Source organism: Nyctereutes procyonoides, unplaced genomic scaffold (assembly GCF_905146905.1).
Source record: "Nyctereutes procyonoides isolate TBG_1078 unplaced genomic scaffold, NYPRO_anot_genome, whole genome shotgun sequence".
Lineage (NCBI taxonomy): Eukaryota > Metazoa > Chordata > Mammalia > Carnivora > Canidae > Nyctereutes > Nyctereutes procyonoides.
In genome coordinates, this window is record NW_026575131.1 from 3,467,477 (window position 1) to 3,488,568 (window position 21,092).

At 48.3% G+C, this 21,092-nt stretch overlaps 1 protein-coding gene across 1 annotated transcript in view; it reads right to left on the reverse strand.

Moving 5' to 3' along the window:
* Nucleotides 1-21,092, reverse strand: part of IQSEC1 (IQ motif and Sec7 domain ArfGEF 1) — a 376,008-nt gene that overhangs the window by 241,176 nt on the left and 113,740 nt on the right. The window contains exon 2 of the mRNA XM_055342623.1: nt 11,278-11,307. Coding sequence (XP_055198598.1) covers nt 11,278-11,307 — 30 coding nt within the window. The remainder of the gene's footprint in view (nt 1-11,277; nt 11,308-21,092) is intronic.

Here is a 21,092-nt window from a genome sequence, read left to right on the forward strand (position 1 = left end):
GTGGCTGTTTGGGCTCAGCCCCTGGCCCATCTCCTGTACCATGTTGCCAGGCTTCCCCTGGAGCTCAGCAACTTTCCTTCCATTTAAAATGCTGGGATGGTGGCTCAATGGCTCCACAGTCTTTCATTTGGTCCCTGCCTGGCCATGGGGGAGAAAAGTGGCTTGATTTTATTTCTATATTGGTTCTTAGGTCTAAAACAAAGATGCCTTAGAATAACATCGAAGAACCTTTCCAGTGTACCCTGTTGGCCCTGGCTGTGGCCAGACAGAGGTGCTGGGGTCATTTCATCAGGCTGCCAGGTGCTCTGGTGGCCATGATGGTGGAGGTGGTGGTAGTGGTGGTGGAGAGTCTCTCCGAGGATGCACTCTGGGGCCAGTTTTCCCTCTGGGTCCTCACTACTGCTGCTGGTGCTGGGGGTGGAGGAGGTCCCAGGGCTCTGCTGGGAGGCTGGGCTGGGGGGGGGTGATCCTGGACTCCAGGCTGGGTGGGACCCTGCCGGGCATTTTATCCTTCTGCTCTGTCTCGTGGTCCCTGTCAGGCTGCTGTGTTTCTTCATTGAAGGACCAGGCAGGTATACAGTGGCTCATTGGCAGTATTTTTACTGACTCTGAGACCTGCTGAACCTGCAAACTTTTTGTTTTCATCTTGTGTATTTGAGGGGTGTGTCCATGTACGCTGTAAATGTGAGATATTTTCTTTTCTACAGGTGGTATTGTTAAAATTGCTTTGAAAAAGTGCTCTAATTAGTCAGTTTAAAGGCAAGTGCTTGTGAGCATTGGGCATTCTAAAACACAGAAAGATAGAAACTAACCCAAATTGTTTCCCAGGTTCATGTGATTGTGCAAAATATTTGGTTTTAAAGCTAATTTAAGGTTGTTTGTTTAATTGAAATGGATATGCCTTTAGAATTGCCAACATTAAGTATAAAAGTTTTATTCCACCTGCGTTTACTGAAAGTCAAGCAAGTTCATATTATCTCTGTTGCAAAATTCATCAGAAAAGAAAAAAAAAACTTAAGAGCTTTGTCTAATGCCTATGAAACTACATGGACAATCTAAGAATAAATATACAGATGTAAATAATTTTAATAAATGTCAAGACTCCTGGGAAAAAATAAGGGAAACAACTTAATATGCAAGGAAAGTGAGACTGGTTATTTAAAGAGGGAAAACCCAGCACAGACTCTGAATGAATATAAAAAAGAAAGTTGTAGAATGTTTGTGAGAAGGGAATCTCTAGAAAAGAATTTTATGCATGGTCGGGACTGAAATTATGGAGATTGGCATGTAGAAAGAGTTTATTAGGGAGGAATCAACACCAGGGAACGTGAAGGAAGAGCAAGAGAACAAGATTGAGCTGAAGTTGTGTGGTGATACAACACCAACAGAAGCTGTAGGTGACTCTCTGGGGAGTTCCAGAAGTTGGGCTGCCCTAGTACCATCATAAGTTAGGTCAAAGGGGCTGGGATCTTCAGGATGACCTTTGGATGTGACCACCTGGGAAGAGGGCATGCCCTTGGCAAGGCAGCTGTCTGCAGTCCAGGCCATCCCTGATGGCATCTGAGAGTTGAGGACTGTTGGCAGCATTCCTATAGCTGGGAGACCTTCGCTCCTGCTGGAGATGCTGGTCAGCACATCCCAATGCCCATCACAAGAAATAAGACCTATGGGGTGCCCTGGATGCCCTTGTCAAAATCACTATATATCAATGTGGGAGATGACACCGAGGAAAGAGGAGGGACTGCATAAATTTCTAAAAATGCATCTTGCAATGAATAAGTTTTAATTTAAGTACGCTGGTATAAGATTGGAATTTGGGGTTTCTCTCTCTGTTACAATGACGGAGCCTTCTTAGATTATTGGTCTAAATTATGAACAAAGGTTTTTCTTTATCTTTAATCCGTCTAGAAAAACAGAGTTTCTATGTCTTGTCTTTGTTAGGTCTTTGATTACTTATGAAAGTTGACTGCTCAATGTTAAGAGAGCTACGGTTTGTTAACAACTCTGTAACCCCCTGCAATTACCTTGAGAATCTCTTCTTGCCCCCTTGGCTGAGTCAGGAATCATGTTTTGTAATGATCTGTAATCCTATTTAGGCATGTGCTTTAAAAATCTTCCGATATTTAGCAAACTTCCAAAAATTCAACTTCTAAATGAAGTCTAATTAGGCTTGTTCATTTGGTACATCTAAGTACATGGGAAGCATTGTCAAACAAGTGACAATAAACCTTCTTAGGCTAGATTGTTCGGGCGAATGTTGTAACTGTTTTTATGAAATTTTACAAAATTCCTAAGGTTTTGATATGTCCTGGTATAATGTTTGTTATACTAATTATTGAAGTACTGTGTGTCACAGAATTTCCTTGTCAGCTGCATTGTATTGACAAATACAGGTCTCTGATCTCTTTAAGATCATAAAGTCAAACTGAGTAAGAATTTCCAAAACTAATGGAGAAGCTGCATTCAAACAGACTCTTGTTTGAAACACTGCTGGTTCTCTAATGTTTGCTCTTCTGGATTCAAGTCTACCTATGACTAACAGAAATTTGGTAAAAAAATTTCTTTGTTAAACAGATATGAAACATTTCTATCTGATACCACTAGAAATCAGAAACCCTCAGTGAATATCTTATACTTTCATGGCAATGTATTTGTTTGCATAAGGTCAATGAGAATCTATTCTCCCTGTAAGAGGACACAAATGGGAACACTGATCATATTCCCAAGGCTTTGACTGGAATGTCATAGTTGAGGAAGATATGCACAGACTCAGAGATGGCCAGACAGCATTAAGGAACTAAGGTTGATTCTATGGAGCCAATGAAGCCTCTTGGAAAAATCACTTGCTACCTTGCTTACAAAGTTTCGAGGGGCTTTATCAAGTGAATAAGAAAAGTCAATTCCTGGCAGGTGCAGGAACCTCAAGATATTTTGGGGATTTTGAGAGGGGAGGAAGTCACCCAAATCTGCAGGTATTGCAGGCAAAGCCTGATGGCAAGTATCTGGCTTGGCTGTTTAACCTCAAAAGGCTGTTAAGATTTCAATCTGATGTTCCTTATGAAAAGTTCCAGCATGGGTGCCTGGCTGGCTCAGTGGGTAGAGCATGTGACTCTTGATCTCAGGGCCATGAGTTTGAGCCCCATATTGGGCGTAGAGCTTACTTAAATAAATACATTTTAAAAATAAGTGTTAAAAAAAAAGTTCCAGCAAAGCAGATTTAAAAAAAAAAAACCCAAATATATATGACCAATCACCATTGTTGCTACGCCTATGTAAATAGGCCAAGTTTGTTAAAATTGGACTTATTTTACAAATGAATTAGTCTTAATTTGGCTATCTTTGGTGGAAATGAGGGTGATTTTAGAGAGAGAAATTGTTTCAATAACACATTTTGTAAATGTCGGATTCTAGTTCTGATGAACTGCCTTTGAGTGTTTGTTGGTTGCCTATAAAACTGGACCGGGTCCTGAATTCTTCTGGTTTCCCTGAATATCAGACTATGACTCTCCAAACTACAGTTTCCAGTTTCCTCCCACTGTCTGACTTGAATCATTGAAACTAAGACTGACCTTTTTCCTGAAACCCTACAAACTGAGGCTAACAACCCAAGGTAAGCTTCAGAGGAAAGCTGCCACAATGGCACATGTGGAGAGCATCTTTGTGCCTGTGCTCTAAGGGCCACTCAGAAACATCACCAGAGACACACAGATAACAAGCTTACTGCAGCCATCCCGAATGGACGATCTGCCATCAGAAAACCCAGACTTTGACATGTTCGTGGATGAGAACAAGAACAGTTTCACAGATCAAAGATAACAAAGACCTGGATGTAGGGGTGGCCCATCAGCTATTGTTCACTGCTAAGGATGCCATAAATTGGCTGACTGCCCAAGGGAACCCCACTGGCAGCCCATACAAAGACTCCCAAACCCTCTGATGGCTTTAGTACCAAACACAGATTTAACTAAATATCAACCCCTAATGTTCCTTGGAGGACCATAGAGGAGCTAAGGAATGGGGATTTGGACACTAAGCTGGCACTAATACTGGCTGGATATATAATGAATCCTTATCCCAGAACATCTTATGTAAGAAATAATTAGCCATATTCACCAAAGCACACATTATGGGAAAGATGCTATTCTTCCATGGATCCAGAAGTATATTATGGGTTCCAATCTTCAGAGAACTGTTCAAATATGTGCCACTTGTGCTAGAAACAATCCTAAGATGGCCCCCCACTAGTTCTAAAAGGTATACAGCTTAGAGGCACCACACCTGGAGAAGATGGGCAGGAGGCCTTGACCAGGATGGCAAAAACAACAGGTAATTCTTGGGATTTGCTAATATTTGCAGACACCTTTCCAAGTTGTGTTGAAACTTTGCCATGCTGTTCAGAGAAGGCCTCAGAGGTTGTCAAAACACCTGTAAGCAAAATCACTCCTAGGTTTGGACCGCTGCTAATAATTCAGAGTGACAAGGGGGTGAAAAATCTCATGAATGGTGTCCAATGCCTTGGGCATTCAATGGAAATCCCATGCTTCCTGGAGACCCCAATTGACCAGAAAAAGAGAAAAAGTGAACTTTGGCAAAGATATGCCAAGAAACCAACTTAACTGGGGAAAAAGCCTTGCCATCTGCCCTGCTTTGGGTAAGAGTAGCTGCTAGAAGTAGGCTTGAGTTAAAGACCCCATGAGATGTTACATAAAGACTTTCGATGTTCTTTTCATCACTTAGGAATTCCTGGAGGGGCTCACATCAGGGAATTTGGATACTATCGGGTACACGTGATACATAAGTTTGCTTCCAGTCAGTTGACATACCTCCCACATGTGCCCTTACACTGACATCAAAACATGTCACTAATGACCTGAAGAGCAGGTGCCCAGAGGACCAGCTCCAACCTCATTGAGGTGCTGCTAGCCACCCTCAGAAAACCCCAGGGAAGTCAGCTGTCGATTCATCACATCCGAATTATGAGAATGTACAGGTTCCCTGCGCCATCAGGAGGGTGAACATCGAAATGGATCCTGCTCAGACCAGTGAGCTTCTGATGGATCTGAAATTACCACTTAGGGGAGCTGGTCCAAAGAAATCAGCTTATGAGTGCAACACGCTACTTGGTCACAACAACCCTCCCCTAAGGCCCTAGATAGAACAGAGTACAAGGACTATTGACCCAAGTGCTGGTAATGCAGAGGGTTGGCTTACAATTTGGAGCTAAAGAATAGTTCAGACAAGTTCAGAAAGCTTCCATTCCTCTACCCCAGTCTTCACCCCACTGCAGCGGGAAGAAACCAGAGTGGTCATCGTCCCAGTACACTCAGGACGAGAACCGATCAAAGGGCAAGCAGGGACTGAAACGGGTAACCAAAGGGTTAATGGCATGAAAAGGCACAACTGCAACCTTTGAACTAGACCTTTCTCCTTTGCCCCTAAGTATCCTTGGTGCTCCTCTTCTGCTGGGCTGGGAGGCTGGGAGGTGTTGACACTTGCACTCCCATTTCCCCGTTTGGCTGCCTTTGGAATACATAAACCCTCTCCTTGCTGCATACTTGATGTCTCAGTGATGGTCTTTTCTGCGCATCAGGCAGATGAACTTGGCTTTGCTCATACATACAGTAGGTACTCAATAAAGACCACTGAATGAGTGTCAACTCTGAGGTTTGGAGAGTTCAGTGTCTGGTCCGTGGTGACACAGAGGATAGGGACAGGGAGATAAAAGGATTTATTTAATTCAGAAGCATCTGACCCCAATGCCTCTACTCCCATCCATGGTGCTAAGACATTCCTACTCCCCTCCCGAGGCCACTGGCTCAGTCCTTCGCACAGCCTGTGGACCGGGCTGCAGGAGGAGACCCCGGCCTGTCTCCCTGATGTGGAGCCAGCTCCCATTCCATCCTGGAGATGACAACTCTATCCTGTTTACTCAGCCCCGCAAACATCCCAGCTTCGTCTGCCACCTCTGGCAATTTTCATACCTCCTTGCACACACAATAAATTGCATGTTCTCATTTTGGGTTTGGGGTGGTGGGGGTGGAGGGGACGGCCCAGATCATTACAGAGGCTGCCTTGCCTTGGCACAGAGTGATGGGAGATGTGCACAGAAAAACGGATTAATTTTGACTAATTGCTTTCACTTATATGTCTTTGTTCCAATTAAGACAACATTTGTAACCGAGCCCGCCTTCTCCAGAAGTGGCTCCCATGCTCCCCAGACAAGCAGCCCTCAGGTTTCACCAGCCACTTGGGGTCTTGAGAATCTTGCTGGTTGAAACCTTTGGAAAATAACAGTCAATGTTTCAGGATTCCTCCTGGGGAGGCGATCTAGGGGATCTGCTGTGTTCAGTGTTTCTGAGGATCCATCAGCTCACACTTGGGAGGCAGGCACAGCCTGACACGGGACACTGGCCTGCTGAGAGGGAGGCTGTGTGTTCAGGCCGCTTCTTAGACTCACACAGGAAGTGGTTACAATTCAGAGTCCCAGGCCCCACTCTGAATATTCCTAGTCAGACTGGAGAAGGGCAGGGCCTGGAAATCTGTATGTTCCACATGCACCACAGGCCATTTTGACCTGGAAAGGCTCTGCGTTTGAGGTCTTGGGTCTGCATTCAAAAGCCGTATTATCTAGGGATGGGGAGCTGATCAGTATTTCTTTGCTTCAGTTTCCCAGAGCTGAAAAAGTGGGGCTCACCTTCTCTTGAAGGGGTGGGGTTGTTTGCACAGTTGAGGTGAGGCCCTGACCCACAGTGAACACTCATTAAATGGTACCTATTCCTAATAGCGAACATGCCTGGGTTCATTTCAAAGGGGTGATGAGAAAAAAAAGATAATGCTTTTGTGCTGCACAAAGTCCTTGCTCCTCAAATACAGTATCAGCACCCCCCTCTGAGCCCTCCATGCAGCTATTCATTCTTTCAAACGCCAAACTCTGCAAAGCTTTTCTTTTCCACCTATCCCCCAACCAATAAATCATTAGAAGGTTCAAAGGTCTGTAGCCTCCTTCGGAAGGGATTGGAAAACAGACACACGCTCCCTGGGAACAAGGGAGCATAGTCCTATGTTTGCAAAATGGGCAAAACTGAGTCATTTCATTTGTGGAAAATGAATACATCTGATCTTGCAAATGTTTCGCCTCAGGGAAAAGTAGCGCGAACGAACGCATTCACAAACAGGCTTCTTCTGGCAGACCCATTCTCTGCTGCTCCGCGAGGCTCCTACAGCCCACCAGAAAGGCAGGTGGTGGCTCATGTCTTTGGAGGGTAAAGAAAAAACCTCGCCATGCAGGGACCCCAGGGTAGGGGGTGGGGGAAGGAGGGTCTCTCAGGATTCATTTTCTTAACATTCAGCAAAGATCATCAGATCAGCTCCTGGTGTCCATCCAGACCCAAGCCAGGATAATGAAATGCAGACACTGCCTCTCTGAGTCAAACATAGCCCCCTCTGTCCACGATTTTTGGTGTTTATTGTGGAAAGGGCAACAAAGCAAGGGGAGCAGAGGGGTTCTCCACTGAGCAGGGTAGATGGTCCAATTTTTTTTTCCTTCCAGTTTATGGCCTGAAAATATTTATGAGTTCTGAAGCCAATTAAGCAAACATTAATTAGTGCCAGTGCTGTGGACAAGGCATTGTGCCCAGGGTTCCCAGTGAGTCCACGATGGCCTGTTGGTGCCTGCCCTGTGCTCTGTGCTGGGGGACACTGATGGGGGTGGGGGCCTCATCCAGGTTCCTTACTCTGCCTGTGGGGGGGTGGGGGTTAAGTGCTCAAGTCCCTAGGACACAAATCAAAGAGAACACAGGTATCAGAAATGAGCACAAAAAGCCAAGGAGTGCAAGCAGGGAGAAGGCCACGACCCCTTCAAAGCTTCAGGGAGGCATCAGAGTGAGGGTTCTGAGAAAGGCCCAGGTCTGCCAAATGGAGGGGACAGAGGAAACAGTACTCATCCCACAGATGAGCTGAAGGCAAGCAGGGAATCCATGGATGCATTTAGAATCAGTGAGTAGCTCATTAGGCGGCTGCAGGTCCATGGGAGACAGGAGCAGGAAACTGGGCTGCATAGGTGGGAGGTGCTGGGCCCAGGGACCTCAGTAAGAGCCACAGCTATGGTGATGGGCAACAGGGCTCCCCAGAGGGTGAAGCAGGGTGGGGGGAGTGATGGGGGGTGCACAGGAGGCAGTCACTGTGATCAGATTTGAGTTTTAGAACACTCCCTTTGGAGGCACCTGGGTGGCTCAGTGGTTGAGCATCTGCCTTTAGCTCAGGTTGTGACCCCGGGGTCCTGGAATCAAGTCCTGAATCTGGCTCCCCACAGGGAGCCTGCTTCTCCCTCTGCCTGTCTCTGCCTTTCTCTGTGTGTCTCTCATGAATAAATAAATAAAATCTAAAAAAAGAAAAAAAAAAGAACACTCCCCCTTGGTGGGCCCATGGGAGAGAACACTCAGCAGAAGACCAGGGGCCCCTTAGGAGGGGACATCAGGGTCACTTTTCCCTGGGAAACAAATTTTGCAGGTGTCTGGGGGGAGTGCTGAAACATGGAGAGTGGGTCAGATCTGAACTGTCCATGGGTTTGCTTCCTGTCCTGTGCCCCTGTGCCCACCCTGTGCTAGTGAGCTGAGCAGAGGGTGTGACATGTGTCAGAGACCTGACCACTCTGGTGACAGCTCCCCGGGGAAAAAAACACATGCCTGGCCTGGGACAGAAATGCCATCAAGGCCTGACAACAGCATCTCAAAGTCCTAGCAGTGGCTTCTACCACGAGTCCTAAAGGTCTCTGGGCCTGTTCCCAAGAGTTTACACAGCAGAGTAGAAGTCTCTACGGGGTTGGGTTCTTGAGCCTTAGAGAAACTTAGATGCAGCTTCCTCTGCTTGGACTCCTATCAGTTCTCCTCCTTGCCCGGCTCCTCATCTCCAAGTGTCCTGCTGAGAACCATTTGGCTCGAGCTGTGAACATATGTTTCAATTTGCATACAGTCCCTCCTCCCATTCCCAAGCCATTCCTTATTCTCACCACGTAGGTCCTTGCACATGCTGTTCCTCCCCACTGAAATGTCTTTCCCGCCCTTCCCCAGAGCAGAGAATCATACTCCTACTTCAGGGCTCTGTTCCAATAACTGCCCTGCAAATCAGGTTCCTTTTTTTTTTTTTTTAAAGATTTTATTTACTTACTCATGAGAGACACACAGAGAGAGACAGAGACATAGGCAGAGGGAGATGCAGGTTCCCTGTGGGGAGCCCGATGCAGAACTTGATCCCAGGACCCCGGGATCACACTCTGAGTCAAAGGCAGATGTTCAACCACTGAGCCACCCAGATGCCCCCTAAATCAGTTTCCTGACAGCCCACCACACAGCCCTGAGGGGGCGGGTGGGGGTGGGCAGGGCACTTCAGCTCTCTTTAGGGCCAAACGCCCATTGCACACGCGTCTCCCAGCACCCATTCAATCAGGAACTTGGCTGAACGTATAGTGAAAGCCCACTGGTCTCAGGATATCTCGTGAAGTGTCATTAACACATTCTGGGTGAGTGTATCAAACAGAGGGGGGAGCTCAGATCCCGGAGCAGGGAGAGGCAATGAAGAGTGGTGCTGAGGGGCTTCTCATTCCTGTTCTCCATGAGTCCCCTTCCAATGTCAGTGCATACCCCGGTGATGGGATGCTCACTACCTCTCGGCAACCCAACCTCTCCTCAGACGGCTCTTTATTTTTAACAAACGTTCTGGATAGGTAATACATTTGTGTGGTTCCAAGCTCAAGCAACAGCACAGCACACGCTTTGAGGAGGCTCACAGCCACCCTGTCCCTGCCCGCCCTGCTCCCTACCTGCCAAGGGACCATTCTGAGTACTGCTTGCATCTCCTGCCTTCGTTTACTTATGCAAACGTTATAAGCAAGAAACCATGTTCTTATATCTGACTTTTCTTACCCAAAATGTAAGAAAAGTCCTGCCCCTTGCTTTGCTCAGAAAAGCAGCATACCTGGGGCCTCTTCCCCATCAGCCCACTGAGGGCTCCCTTGGCTCGCACAGCTGCACATATTCAGAGTGGGCTATCGTTCCAGAATGCCCAGCTGCCCCTCCCCCAGCATCTCCTGGTCTTGGCCATCCTCTGTCTCTCAGTGCAGCCCTCACCCCATTGGCAGCCCTTGTATGACACTATTCAGCATCCTCCCCTCCCTGAGTGTGCCTCTGCTTCCTGCTGGGACCCTGCCCCAGTGAGGGTCTTTAGGCCCAGCCCTCCCACTGCCCTCTGCCTCCCTGGCTTAGGACCACCATCCATGCCTCCTGGGTTAAGCCAAAGCCAAGTGATGGGTACAGAATGGGGGCTCCCCATGCTGCTTCCGGGAGCCTTCCGGGGATGCAGCCACCATCATCCATCTGCATTTCTCTCTCCCTGGGCTGCCTATAGAACCCCACCCAAGCCTGAAACTCCCAGCTCCATCCAGGCCCAGGATGAGCATCTTGTCTCCCCAGCCTGGTCACAGTGTGTTTCAAACCATCCAGAAATCTGAAATCCCATCTGCTGCCAATGGGCCTGGCCATCCTTGTGACTCTTAAAGGGCCTTCTGGCTTTTTCCCCCTTCTTCCACACTTATCACCAGCCCATTGTTTCTTATCCCTCATGGTCTTCTTGATTCCCCAACTCAGGCTTTGAGAACTGCCTGGCCCCAGCCCTCTGGGCTGAGAACCTGGGGTTCTGGTTCCTACTAAGCCCTCTCCTTGATCCAGTCAGTCAGTATCCCCAGCTGTGACCTCACTCCATGCCAACCCCTGACCCTCCACTAGTAGGGGTGGGGAGAGGCAGGGTCTCAAATGCAAGCAGCATCTGCTCCATGCACCATGGAGACACACTGCCTTGGTCAAAGCTGGTAGGAGCTCGCCCCTCCACCAAACATCCCAAAGACTTGCCCCATCTGGCTCAGTCTAGTCTCGGGCTGTCTGAGCAGAGAAGCTTCTGGTCTTAGATACGTCACAGTCTAGGTAAATCGGACACCACCACAGCCCTGAAGGGGACAGAACAACCACCAAGCCGGGTGACGCCCATGAAGGTCACTCTAGAATCAGGAAAGCCTGCACAGTAAAGCAGCACTCTTGCTTGAGGACAACGAGCCAGCAGACAGAGAATGGCCAAGGTCCTGGGGTGGCAGGCCAGGGCCAGGGGCGGCAAGGGAGAAGGGCTCTGACCTGGTGAGACCTCCTCAGAGAGAAATCGAAGCACATGGTTTCATTGAAGCCCCCACTCCCAGGACACAGAGGCACAAGGGGAGGCTGATGACACACATACCTGACACTCCGGGAGCTTTCTCCTTCAGACCTGCAAAGAGAGAGAACACACTTTTAGCATGCAATGCAAGTACAGCCCACTCTGGGAGATCCGCAGGAGGATGCTAGATGTGGGGACCCGTTAGGTCTCCAGCTACCCTGGGATCCCTTCTCTAGCCTCAGCAGACTGCCCCCACGCCCAGCCCCCAGGGGGTCACACTGCTGGGCTTTTGACCTGGAACTCCGCCCTGAAAGCCACCTCCTCCTGGAAGCTTTAGGCTCATTTCCCAACCCCGGAGGGCAGCCTGTGGTTCCAGAACTCTGGGCCCCGGGCCTGAGGGGCAGCAGTGGGAGGAATAAGTGAGTGCGGATGGTGTAGTGGCCTCACTGCATCCTCTACTTGGTATTTCCAGCGTATATCCCCACTACCAGCTCTATTTTCAAGTACCCAGAAATCAATTACACCACTTTACAAAGGAGACAAGCCTGAATGTCAAGGAACTGGACAATTAGATCGTATCGTGCACACTTGAACTTTCACAGAGGCTGAAATACACCATACACGGCATCCATTGACAGCGGTGACTTCGCGCTCTGTAAACCCAGGGAAAGGGACTTGGGGATTAAAATGCTCCCAGCTAAGGGCTTAAAACCACGGCCAGGCTCCCAGGGTCTGAAGGAGCAAAGGGCTAAGAGCAAGCATTCAGGAATCTAATCCCTGGACGTCCCAAATTGGATTTTACTGCCAGTGAGCTACAGAAATAAAAACACACTTTAACCCAAAATCATCTTCTTCTTTTTTTTCAAATTGCGTTTTTCAGTAATTTTACAGACTAGAGACATGGCCCCATCAGCACAGAAGCCCAGTGGCTTCTCCCACGGGGCCAGCCTTGCTGATCTTAGAAGAACACCCCGTGCCCTTTCCCTATGTCTGTTGTGTCTGTTACAGATTTTATGTAACCACGTTGTCTTTCAAGCTAACTGATGACCTGGTGCAGAGAAGTTTCTCCAGGATGCCACAAAAGATCTTAAACACCAGCAGTTGTCGGCTGTCTGGAAGGTTCCAGCTGTCTCCAACTCTAACTGCTGTCTCTAGAGCTGTCTCCAGCTCTAACCACGGGCCACTGCCCGGCTCAGCCAGTGCAGAAGTAGAAATAAGGCCAATGATGAGGATGATGATGAGAGACACCCCTTACTCAGTCCTTACAAGGTGCCAAGCCCAGGGCTGGGACCTGACCCATGCTACTGATTTCACAGCAACCTGGCAGGCCCAGCATGGTCCTCCCTGTGTGGGAGACGGACTGAGGCCCCCCAGGGGCTGTGTAAGTACACAGGCAAACCAGACCCCATCTGTCCTGTTGGAGGTCAGGATGGAGGTTCCTTGGACGGGTGACCGAAGCACCTGGGGGCTTGCAGGTGCTGTTCATGCACCTGCTTGCAGCTGTTTGCCTCCTGATCCAGGCGCTGGTTACCCAGGTGCAAAATTACCAAAATGTTTTTTTTCTCATATATACTTGACCTTTGTCCACAGTTCCTGGCTCAGAGCACCCCAAACTCTTAGAATCTTCTTTCTTTCTCTTTTTCTCTTCCTTTCTTTCTTAAAAAGATTTATTTATTTGAGAGAGAGGGGAAAGAGACTCACCCAGATTGCCTGCTGAGCATGGAGCCTACCGTGGGGCTCGAGCCCATGACCCTGAGATCATAACCTGAGTTGAAATCAAAAGTCAGATGCTCAACCAACTGAGCCACCCCCAAACTGTTGGAGTTTCCTGAGCAATGACAGCAATGGGAACATCTTTTGTTCTAATATTTGGTCTCTTGTTCTCAGTGCCTGAAATCATTCAAGAGCCATTTACAGTGAAATGAGTATCTTGTTTCTACCATAACTAGGTTCAGGTGAATGAAGTGACTTTGAAAAGCGGGTAAGGATGGGGGCTGGTTGCCAGGGGAAACAACCTGGAATAAAGGGTTGGAACTTTCAGCTCCTCCCTTTGACCTTCAGGGAGGGAAGAAAAGGCTGGAGGCTGAATCAATCACCAACAGCCATGATTTAATCAATCAGGTCTATGTAATGAAGCTTCCATAAAAACTCTATGAAGGAAGTTCATAGAGCTTCCAGTTCATGAACACAGAGATTCAGGGAGAGTGGCACTCCCAGAGGGTATGGAAGCTCTGTGCCCCTTGCCCCTTGCATCGCCCCTACTTGGCTGTTCCTGAGTTATATCCTTTCAGAATAAGTCAGTATTTTAATGAGTAAACTGGTTTCCTGAGTTCTGTGAGCCACTCCAACAAATTAATTGAACCCAAGGGGAAGTCACAGGAACCTCTGATTTATAGCCAGTTGGTCAGGAGCACAGGTAACAAGCTAAGCTTGTGACTGGTGTCTGAAGTGTGTTGGTAGGGGGAGGTGGGCAGCCTTGTAGGACTGAGCACTTGACCTGTGGGATCTGAGGCTATCTCCAGGTAGAGAGCATCAGAATTGAGTTCAATTGTAGGACACACAGCTGGTGTTGGAGAATGGCTCAGTGGTGTGGGAACTCCCCCCCTCTGCACACATGTTGGAATTGGGTACCAAACACTCTACCGGGGGCCCAGGTGTGAACACCCACCCTGCCACACACTTAGGACATGAACACTTTCAGTATATGTGCTGTTTTATTAAAAAGTTGGAAAAATATAATATGAAATGGAGAAGGTAGGGGAATAGATAAGATTAGCAGTGGGCTGATAATTGTTGACTTTGGGTATATGGGGTGTGGGGGGGATCTTACACTGTTTTGCCTACTTTTGTGCATGTTTGAAGTTTTCCATAAGTTGAAGAAATAAAACAGAAGAGTAAGTGAATTGGGTGACTGTGTTCCCAGACTCCTGCTAGGTGGCAGGTGATGACTGGGGCCCATGATAAACTGTGGCTTCTCTGAGGTGGGTTCGGAGAGGCCAGGTCAACTACCACCTCTCACATCCATGCTACAGAGATGGATTCAAATCAAGTCTGTTATCATGATCTTGGCACACTTCTCTGGGTGAGACACACATCAGAGAATCTGATCCAAAGCCCTGGACCTCACTCTAGGAACACACACACACACACACACACACACACACACACACACACACACTCACACACACTCACACAAACACACTCACACACACAGCTCCAGTCATGAAGCCCCGGTGTGCTGGTCACCAACGCACCAGCTCCAGACGGTGGCATTTGGGACAACTGGCTCGAACTCTCACAGCTTTGATGTGCCCTAGCCCTGTATCCTCACTATTTGGGGTTGTGCTGCCTTGAGGAAAGAGCAGACCAGCATGTGCTCCAAGGGCAAGAGGATATGTGGCCTAGGAAGTGATGCCAAACCCAAGTGGTGGCAGCATTTACACAGCACACGGCTGAGAGAAGATAGGTCTGTGTGCTCATCAGGGGTGGGGAGGTGAGGGGAGTAGGTGTCCAGAAATGGGCAGATGTTGGGCAGAGGGTGCAGGTTTTCAGATTTTGTAGGATGAGCAAGTCTGGAGATCTAATGTACAGCATGGTGACTACAGTTAATAACGCTGTGTGGTGTACTAGAAATTTGCCAAGAATAGATTTCAGGTGCTAGCACCATAAAAAACAAAGAATTATGTGAGGAGAGAAACACGTTAATTAGCTTGCCTGTAGTAATTGTTTTACTATGTATATGTACAACGAAACACATGGTTCACCTTAAATATATACCATTTTTATTAAAAAAACAAAAAGACAAGGTTTGTGATGTGAGTGGCCAGTGGCTGTGCCTGGATTCTGTGACTTCCTGATGGCAGAAGTAGCACCCTGCCATCTTTAGCCCTAACCTTTGAAGGACTGGCAACTTTGGCTTTCTTGCTCTTAGAAACCAACTGCCATGCTTAGAGGAAGCCCATGCTGCCACACAGAGGAGGAGGAGGAGAAGGAGGAGGAGGAGGAGAGGAAGGAGGAGGAGGGAGAGGAGGAGGAGGAAGCGGAGGGGAGGAGGAGAAGGAGGGGGCTCCCAGCCATCAGCCCCAGCAGAGCCCCCAGCTGTCAGCCACAGTAGCAAAGCCTCATCTGATATACACCCAGCCCAGAGGAGCTGCACCCCCAAGTCCTGCCCAAACCGTGAACTCCTGAGTAAAGAAATGAAGTTCGCTGTTGCAGATCATTAAGTTTGGGGAAGGTTTGTGGAAACTCAAATGCTGCCTCACCTCTTGCACCAGGAATGTTCTAGTCCTTCAAATCTCCCTCACCCCTGCTATGGATTGAATCTTTATGTCCCCCATATTCATATGTTATAGCCGCAGCCCTCCAACCCCCCACGCCCCCACCCCCCGCCGAGTGTGGCTGTGCTTGGAGAGGGGCCTGTGAGGAGAGGTGGGAAGTGGTGGGGCCCTGATCTGACCAGAAGAGGAAGAGATACCCAAGCTCACTCGCTCTCCACTCCATGATGGCACCATGAGAAGGCGGCCTGCTGCAAGCCAGGAAGAGAGGCCTCAGCAGAAACCAGCCCTTCCAGACGTCGGCCTGGGCCTGCTGGCCTCCAGAACTGTGAGAAAATCAACGTCCATCGTGCAAGCTTTCCAGTCTGAGGCACATGGTGCCATGGCAGCAGGAGCTTCACCCTCTCTGGCCTCAGGGCCTTTGCACACACTCTTCCTCCTACCTGCACCCCCCTGACCATTGGTCACTTTCCACCACTGTGTCCCTTACTCAGGGGCATCTCTGGCCACCTTCTGCAAACTCGGCTAGGCTTCCCTCCTGTTCAGGCCTCTCAGGCAGCTTGCCCCTCCCCCAGAGCAGGTGCCAGTCTGCAGCTTAGATTTCTTTGGATAATGGTTCAAATTAATACTACTCCCCACTTCCCCAGCTTATCACAGCCCACAGCCTGGCACACATAAGTGCTCCATTATGGAAAAGATGGTGTTACCCAGGAAGGGAAGAGCACACCCTGACCCACTGCCAGGTACAAACACCAGTGAAACACACGACAGAGCCCTTGGGTAGGGTGCTCCCAGAGCTGGACTGGGCCTGTGTGTCACAGCAGGAAAATGGATGAATGTGGCCCATCCACACAAAAAAAGGATACCAAGCAGCCAGGGGAACACACCAGCCCCAGCTGTCTCCAGCAGCAGGGTGAGTGGCCTAGGCGGCCAAAGAAAGCAAATGTCACAATGCACCTGACTAAAGCAAAACAGGCAAAACTCAGCATCTCACCATGAAGCCAAGCAGGGACACAACTGTCAGAAAAGTCAGGGCAACAGTCACACCCCAGAGAGGAGTTGCTGTCAGACGAACATTAAATGGTTTCCAGGCTGCTGGACTTGGGTAGTGAATACAGGTGCCTACGCCCTACTGAACCTTTTTTTTTTTTTTTTAAGATTTTATTTATTCATGAGAGACGGAGAGAGGCAGAGACACAGGCAGAGGGAGAAGCAGGCTCCCTGCAGGGAACCTGATGTGGGACTGATCCCAGGATCTTGGGATCATGCCCTGGGCTGAAGGCAGACTCCCAACCACTGAGCCACCAAGTAGCCCCCTAATGAATCTTTAAACTGTACACACACGTACATATGTATGAGTATACACATTCTATAGGTCCTCTGTGCGTATAAGTCACCATTTTAAAATGGAAAACATGAACAACTGTTCAACAGAGTGATCTATTATTTTAAAAGCGGGGACAGAGTCCTTACTTTGTTCCTCAAACCTCCAAACCTGTTGTCACAGGTGGGCTCCCCTGGTAGCCCAACCTCCCTTCAGCACTTGCTGGTAACAAATAAAATGAAAAGCACATATTTCCCAGCCAATATGTTCCAAATGCTTGAATGTAAACCCCTTGTTCTAGAAGGACTGTGGACTCCCTGCCCAGCAATTCTAAGTGGACATTAGTACATTGCAACACAGACCACTGCTCCCTTTGCTGGCAGGTGAGGGAAGACCAGAATAGCCAACAGAAATGTGTGATGCTTCCCCGACCAGGGAATGCAACAAGGTGCAGATGAGCCCTCTGCTAGCTGGAAGACTCTCCAGATTTGTCCTCAGGGAGCCTGAAGCACAAAGCAAGCCACAGAAGAGTGAGCGCAGGCTATCCCTGGGAGCAGCAGGAGAGGCACTTGTTTTGTTTTGGCCGCCTTCTGCAAACTCGGCTAGGCTTCCCTAGCCTAGTTTTTCATTTTATCAGAGCCATGATAGAGAAGAAAGCAAGCAGTGTGTGTGTGTGTGTGCAAGCATGTGCACATGTGCATGGGTATGAGTACATGGGCACATGTGTGTGTGTGCAGGTGCACGTGTGTGTGTGCATCTGTGTGTGTGTCTCACTCTTAATCTCCATCTCGACCTCTCACCTTGGGGAAAGCCAGCTGCCCTGTCCTGTGAGCAGCTGTGGAGAGACCCACTTGGTGAGGACCTGATGCGTCTGCCACCAGCCGCACGAGTGAGCTTTCGGGTACATTTCCCAGCCCCTCGCCGGTGCAGCCCCAGCCAATGCCTGGCTGGCAATCTCAGAGCCCCTGAGTCAGAACCACCCAGCTTGCGCTGCTCCTGGGCTCCTGACCCACATATGCCAAGACAAGAAATGGTTGCTTCTGTAAGCTGCTAAGTGTTGGGGGTCATTTGTTACACATAATAAAGACCCTCCTCCCTTGCATCACCCGGCTGGGTAGCCTTCACTCAGTTCCATTTGAATCGAGCCTCTTTACTGTGTCTGTCTTCCTCAATAAGGGGAAGCTCCATGAGGACCAAGGACTTGCTAGGTTCACTGCAGAGTCTCCAGTGCTAAGATGATATAGAAGCTCCTGGGTAAATGGCTGAGTTGCAGGGACACAGGAGCCCATCGTTCTGGAATGTCCTTTGTCCGAGAAGACAGGACGTACCAGGGAATGAGAACAGATCCTGAGCCAGACCTTCCCGGTCCTGGCCCCAGCACCGCCCCTTACAGTTGTCAAGTGACCTCAGAATGTCACTCAAACTCTGAGTCTCAGTTTCTTCATCTATGGATTGGGGATGATAACAGCCCCCAAGAATGCTGTAAGGAGACAAGGCGCATGCATGACACAGAGCGGTTGACTAATAAGCTGCTTTTCTCACCACGTGACTGCAGGTGAAATTTGAGAATGCACACTCCCTGCCACTAGGCTGCTGGGCAGTTGCTCGTGGGCAGAACTGACGTGCAGGAGGGAAAGATGATTATCTAGTAGATGATGCATCCACGTTTCCCAGAGCCCAGCACAGGGCCTGGTACCCACCTGGCTGAAGGAGGTGGCGGGATGTTTGTTGTGTGAACCCGTGATGGAGCTGGCTGCAAACTCACACACTAACAGCAGCACACAGCAGTTATCTCTTAAACCAAGGATGGCACGTTTAGAACCCCAGGTTCCTATTTGAACCTCATGGCACATCATCATGGTCTTAGGGCAGGAGTAATAAATGATATAGGGAGAAGGGGCAGAGAGGGGCTGGGGAGAACTCTGGGGAGGGTGATGCCTGTCTGTGCATGCATGGTCACGGCGTCAGTGTGGGTGAGGTAGCAGGTGGCTGGGAGCACACTGGAGCCCTCTGGTTCCCTGCCAAAGAGGGTGAGAACCAGGAACAGGATGACTTTCCAGATTGGCATAAACAGATGCAAGGTCACAGATGCAGCCTCACACCTGTTAAACCAACACCGGGAGCCAGCAGGAGGCTCTACATTTGCGCATGCTTAGGCCACAATGCCTTAGTTTGCCTGGAGATAAGGATTCTGGTGCATGGAGTTTATTTGGGAGGTGAAGGCAAGGGGTAGGGAAGTGAGAAAAGGAAGAGAAGGCAGCTAGTCATGGCTGTTTTCAAGCCACTCACCATGCAGGAGCCCACCACTGTGGGAGCCCACCATTGTGGACAACAGGGACCCGGTCCACCAGGAAGCTCTGGGGGCCAATGCAGAGCCCTCCCAGCCAAGAGGCAAGGCAGCTGGGGTACTGGCTGAAGTCTCCCAGGGCTGCTAAGTCTCCACACTTCAGCCTGCTGCACAAGTGGCCAAGGGATCTCTAGCAGCAAGGCAAGGCCCCAGGCAGTGAGGTGCTGGCAGTGAGAAGTCAGGCCAGTGTGTGCTGAGGAGGCTATGGCTAGGACCTCTAGTGACCAGTGCTCTCTGGACTAAGAGAAAGCCTTCTGCTGTCCTTATGACAACACAATTGCATGATTGAGCTTTCATGTGGGTTTCAGAAGGTCAAGGGCATGACCATTTTTGTGGCTCTTGTTTTGATTCTCAGTGGAACTTGAAGACTGATTCATTAAACATGCATATCAATCCCCTCCTTCCATTCCTTGCTGTACATTAGTTAGTCTCTGGAAAAGCTGAAATCGACATTTCCCACACACCCTTGCAGCTAGGGTTCTGCAGGTGGTCTCAGCTGCTCTGGACAGATGCCTGCCCGAGGGTGGAAGGTGGAAGTGAGCTACAGGAGTAGTGCATATGGGATGACTGGTTGGCAGGGAATGGAAAGGTCTGGTTCTCCCACAGCAGCAGCAAGCTCTAGTGTCTGGGCCTGAGCATCACAGGCAGTGGTGTTTCCATGGCAACAGTCTCAGGCAGGGTTAGGTGATTACCCAGACTATGTTGTCCCTGGTCATGGTGCATTAGCACCATGGTGCTTATTCCCCTGGTAGTCCTGGAATCTCCATTTTAGGAATAAATCCCACTCTGCTCAAACCAGAAAGAGTGGATTCTGTTGTCTGCAACTAATCACTGTGACTCGTCCAAATTCAAATTCTGAAATCACCTCTATTGTTTTTTCTCACATGGAGGAAATATAGTAAAGCATAAGAAAAACAAAAAATCAGCTGTAATTCCACCACCTGGAGGTAATGGCTATAATATTTTTGCATGTTTATCTCAAGGCTTTGTTCTCTATCCTTTTATATAGTCAAAGTCAGCCTGTAGTTTTGGGATGCTATATTTTCATTTTCATTTGTCCTGAAATATCTTCTAATTTCCCTTTTAGTTTCTTCTTTGATCCAATGATTATTCAAGAACATGTTGTTTAACTTACATGTATTTGTGAATTTTCCCTTTTTCCTCTGTCACTGATTTCTAGTTTCATTCCATTGGCGATCAGAAAAGATACCTGGGATGATTTTCATTTTGTTAAATTTGTTAAGACTTGTTTTGTGACTTATCATGTGATTTATCCTGGAGAATTTTCTGTATTATGCTTGAGGAGAATGTGTGTTCTTCTGCTGTTGGGTGTTCTATATATGTCTGTTAGGTACATATGGTTTATAGTGTTGTTCAAATCTGTGATTTCCTTATTGATCTTCTGTTTGGATTTTCTGTCCATTACTGAAAGTTGAATATTGAAGTCTCCCACGATTATTGTATGCCTATCTATTTCTCCCTTCAGATCTGTCAGTGTTTGCTTTATATGTTTAGGAACTCTGATGTTGGGTGCATATATATTTATAATTGTTACATCTTTCTCTTGAACTAATTCTGTTATCACTATATAATGACCTTCTCTATCTCTTATAGCAGTTCTTCACTTTGTCTATTTTATCTCATAAAGTATAGAACCCCCTGCTCTCTTCTGATTACCATGGAGTATCTTTTTCCTAGCCCTTCACTTTCAGCCCCTGTGTGTCCTTAAAGCTAAAGTGAGTCTCTTGTACACAGCATATAGTTGGAACCTATATTTTTTATCTAGTCAGTCTTTCTATGCCCTTTGACTGGAGAGTTTAATCCACTTAAACTTACACTTAATAACTGATAGGTAAGGACTTACTTTTGGTATTTTGTTAATCATTTTCTGTCTCTTTTGTAGTTCTTTTGCTCCTCTCTTACTCTTTTGCTATCTACCTTAGAGATTTGA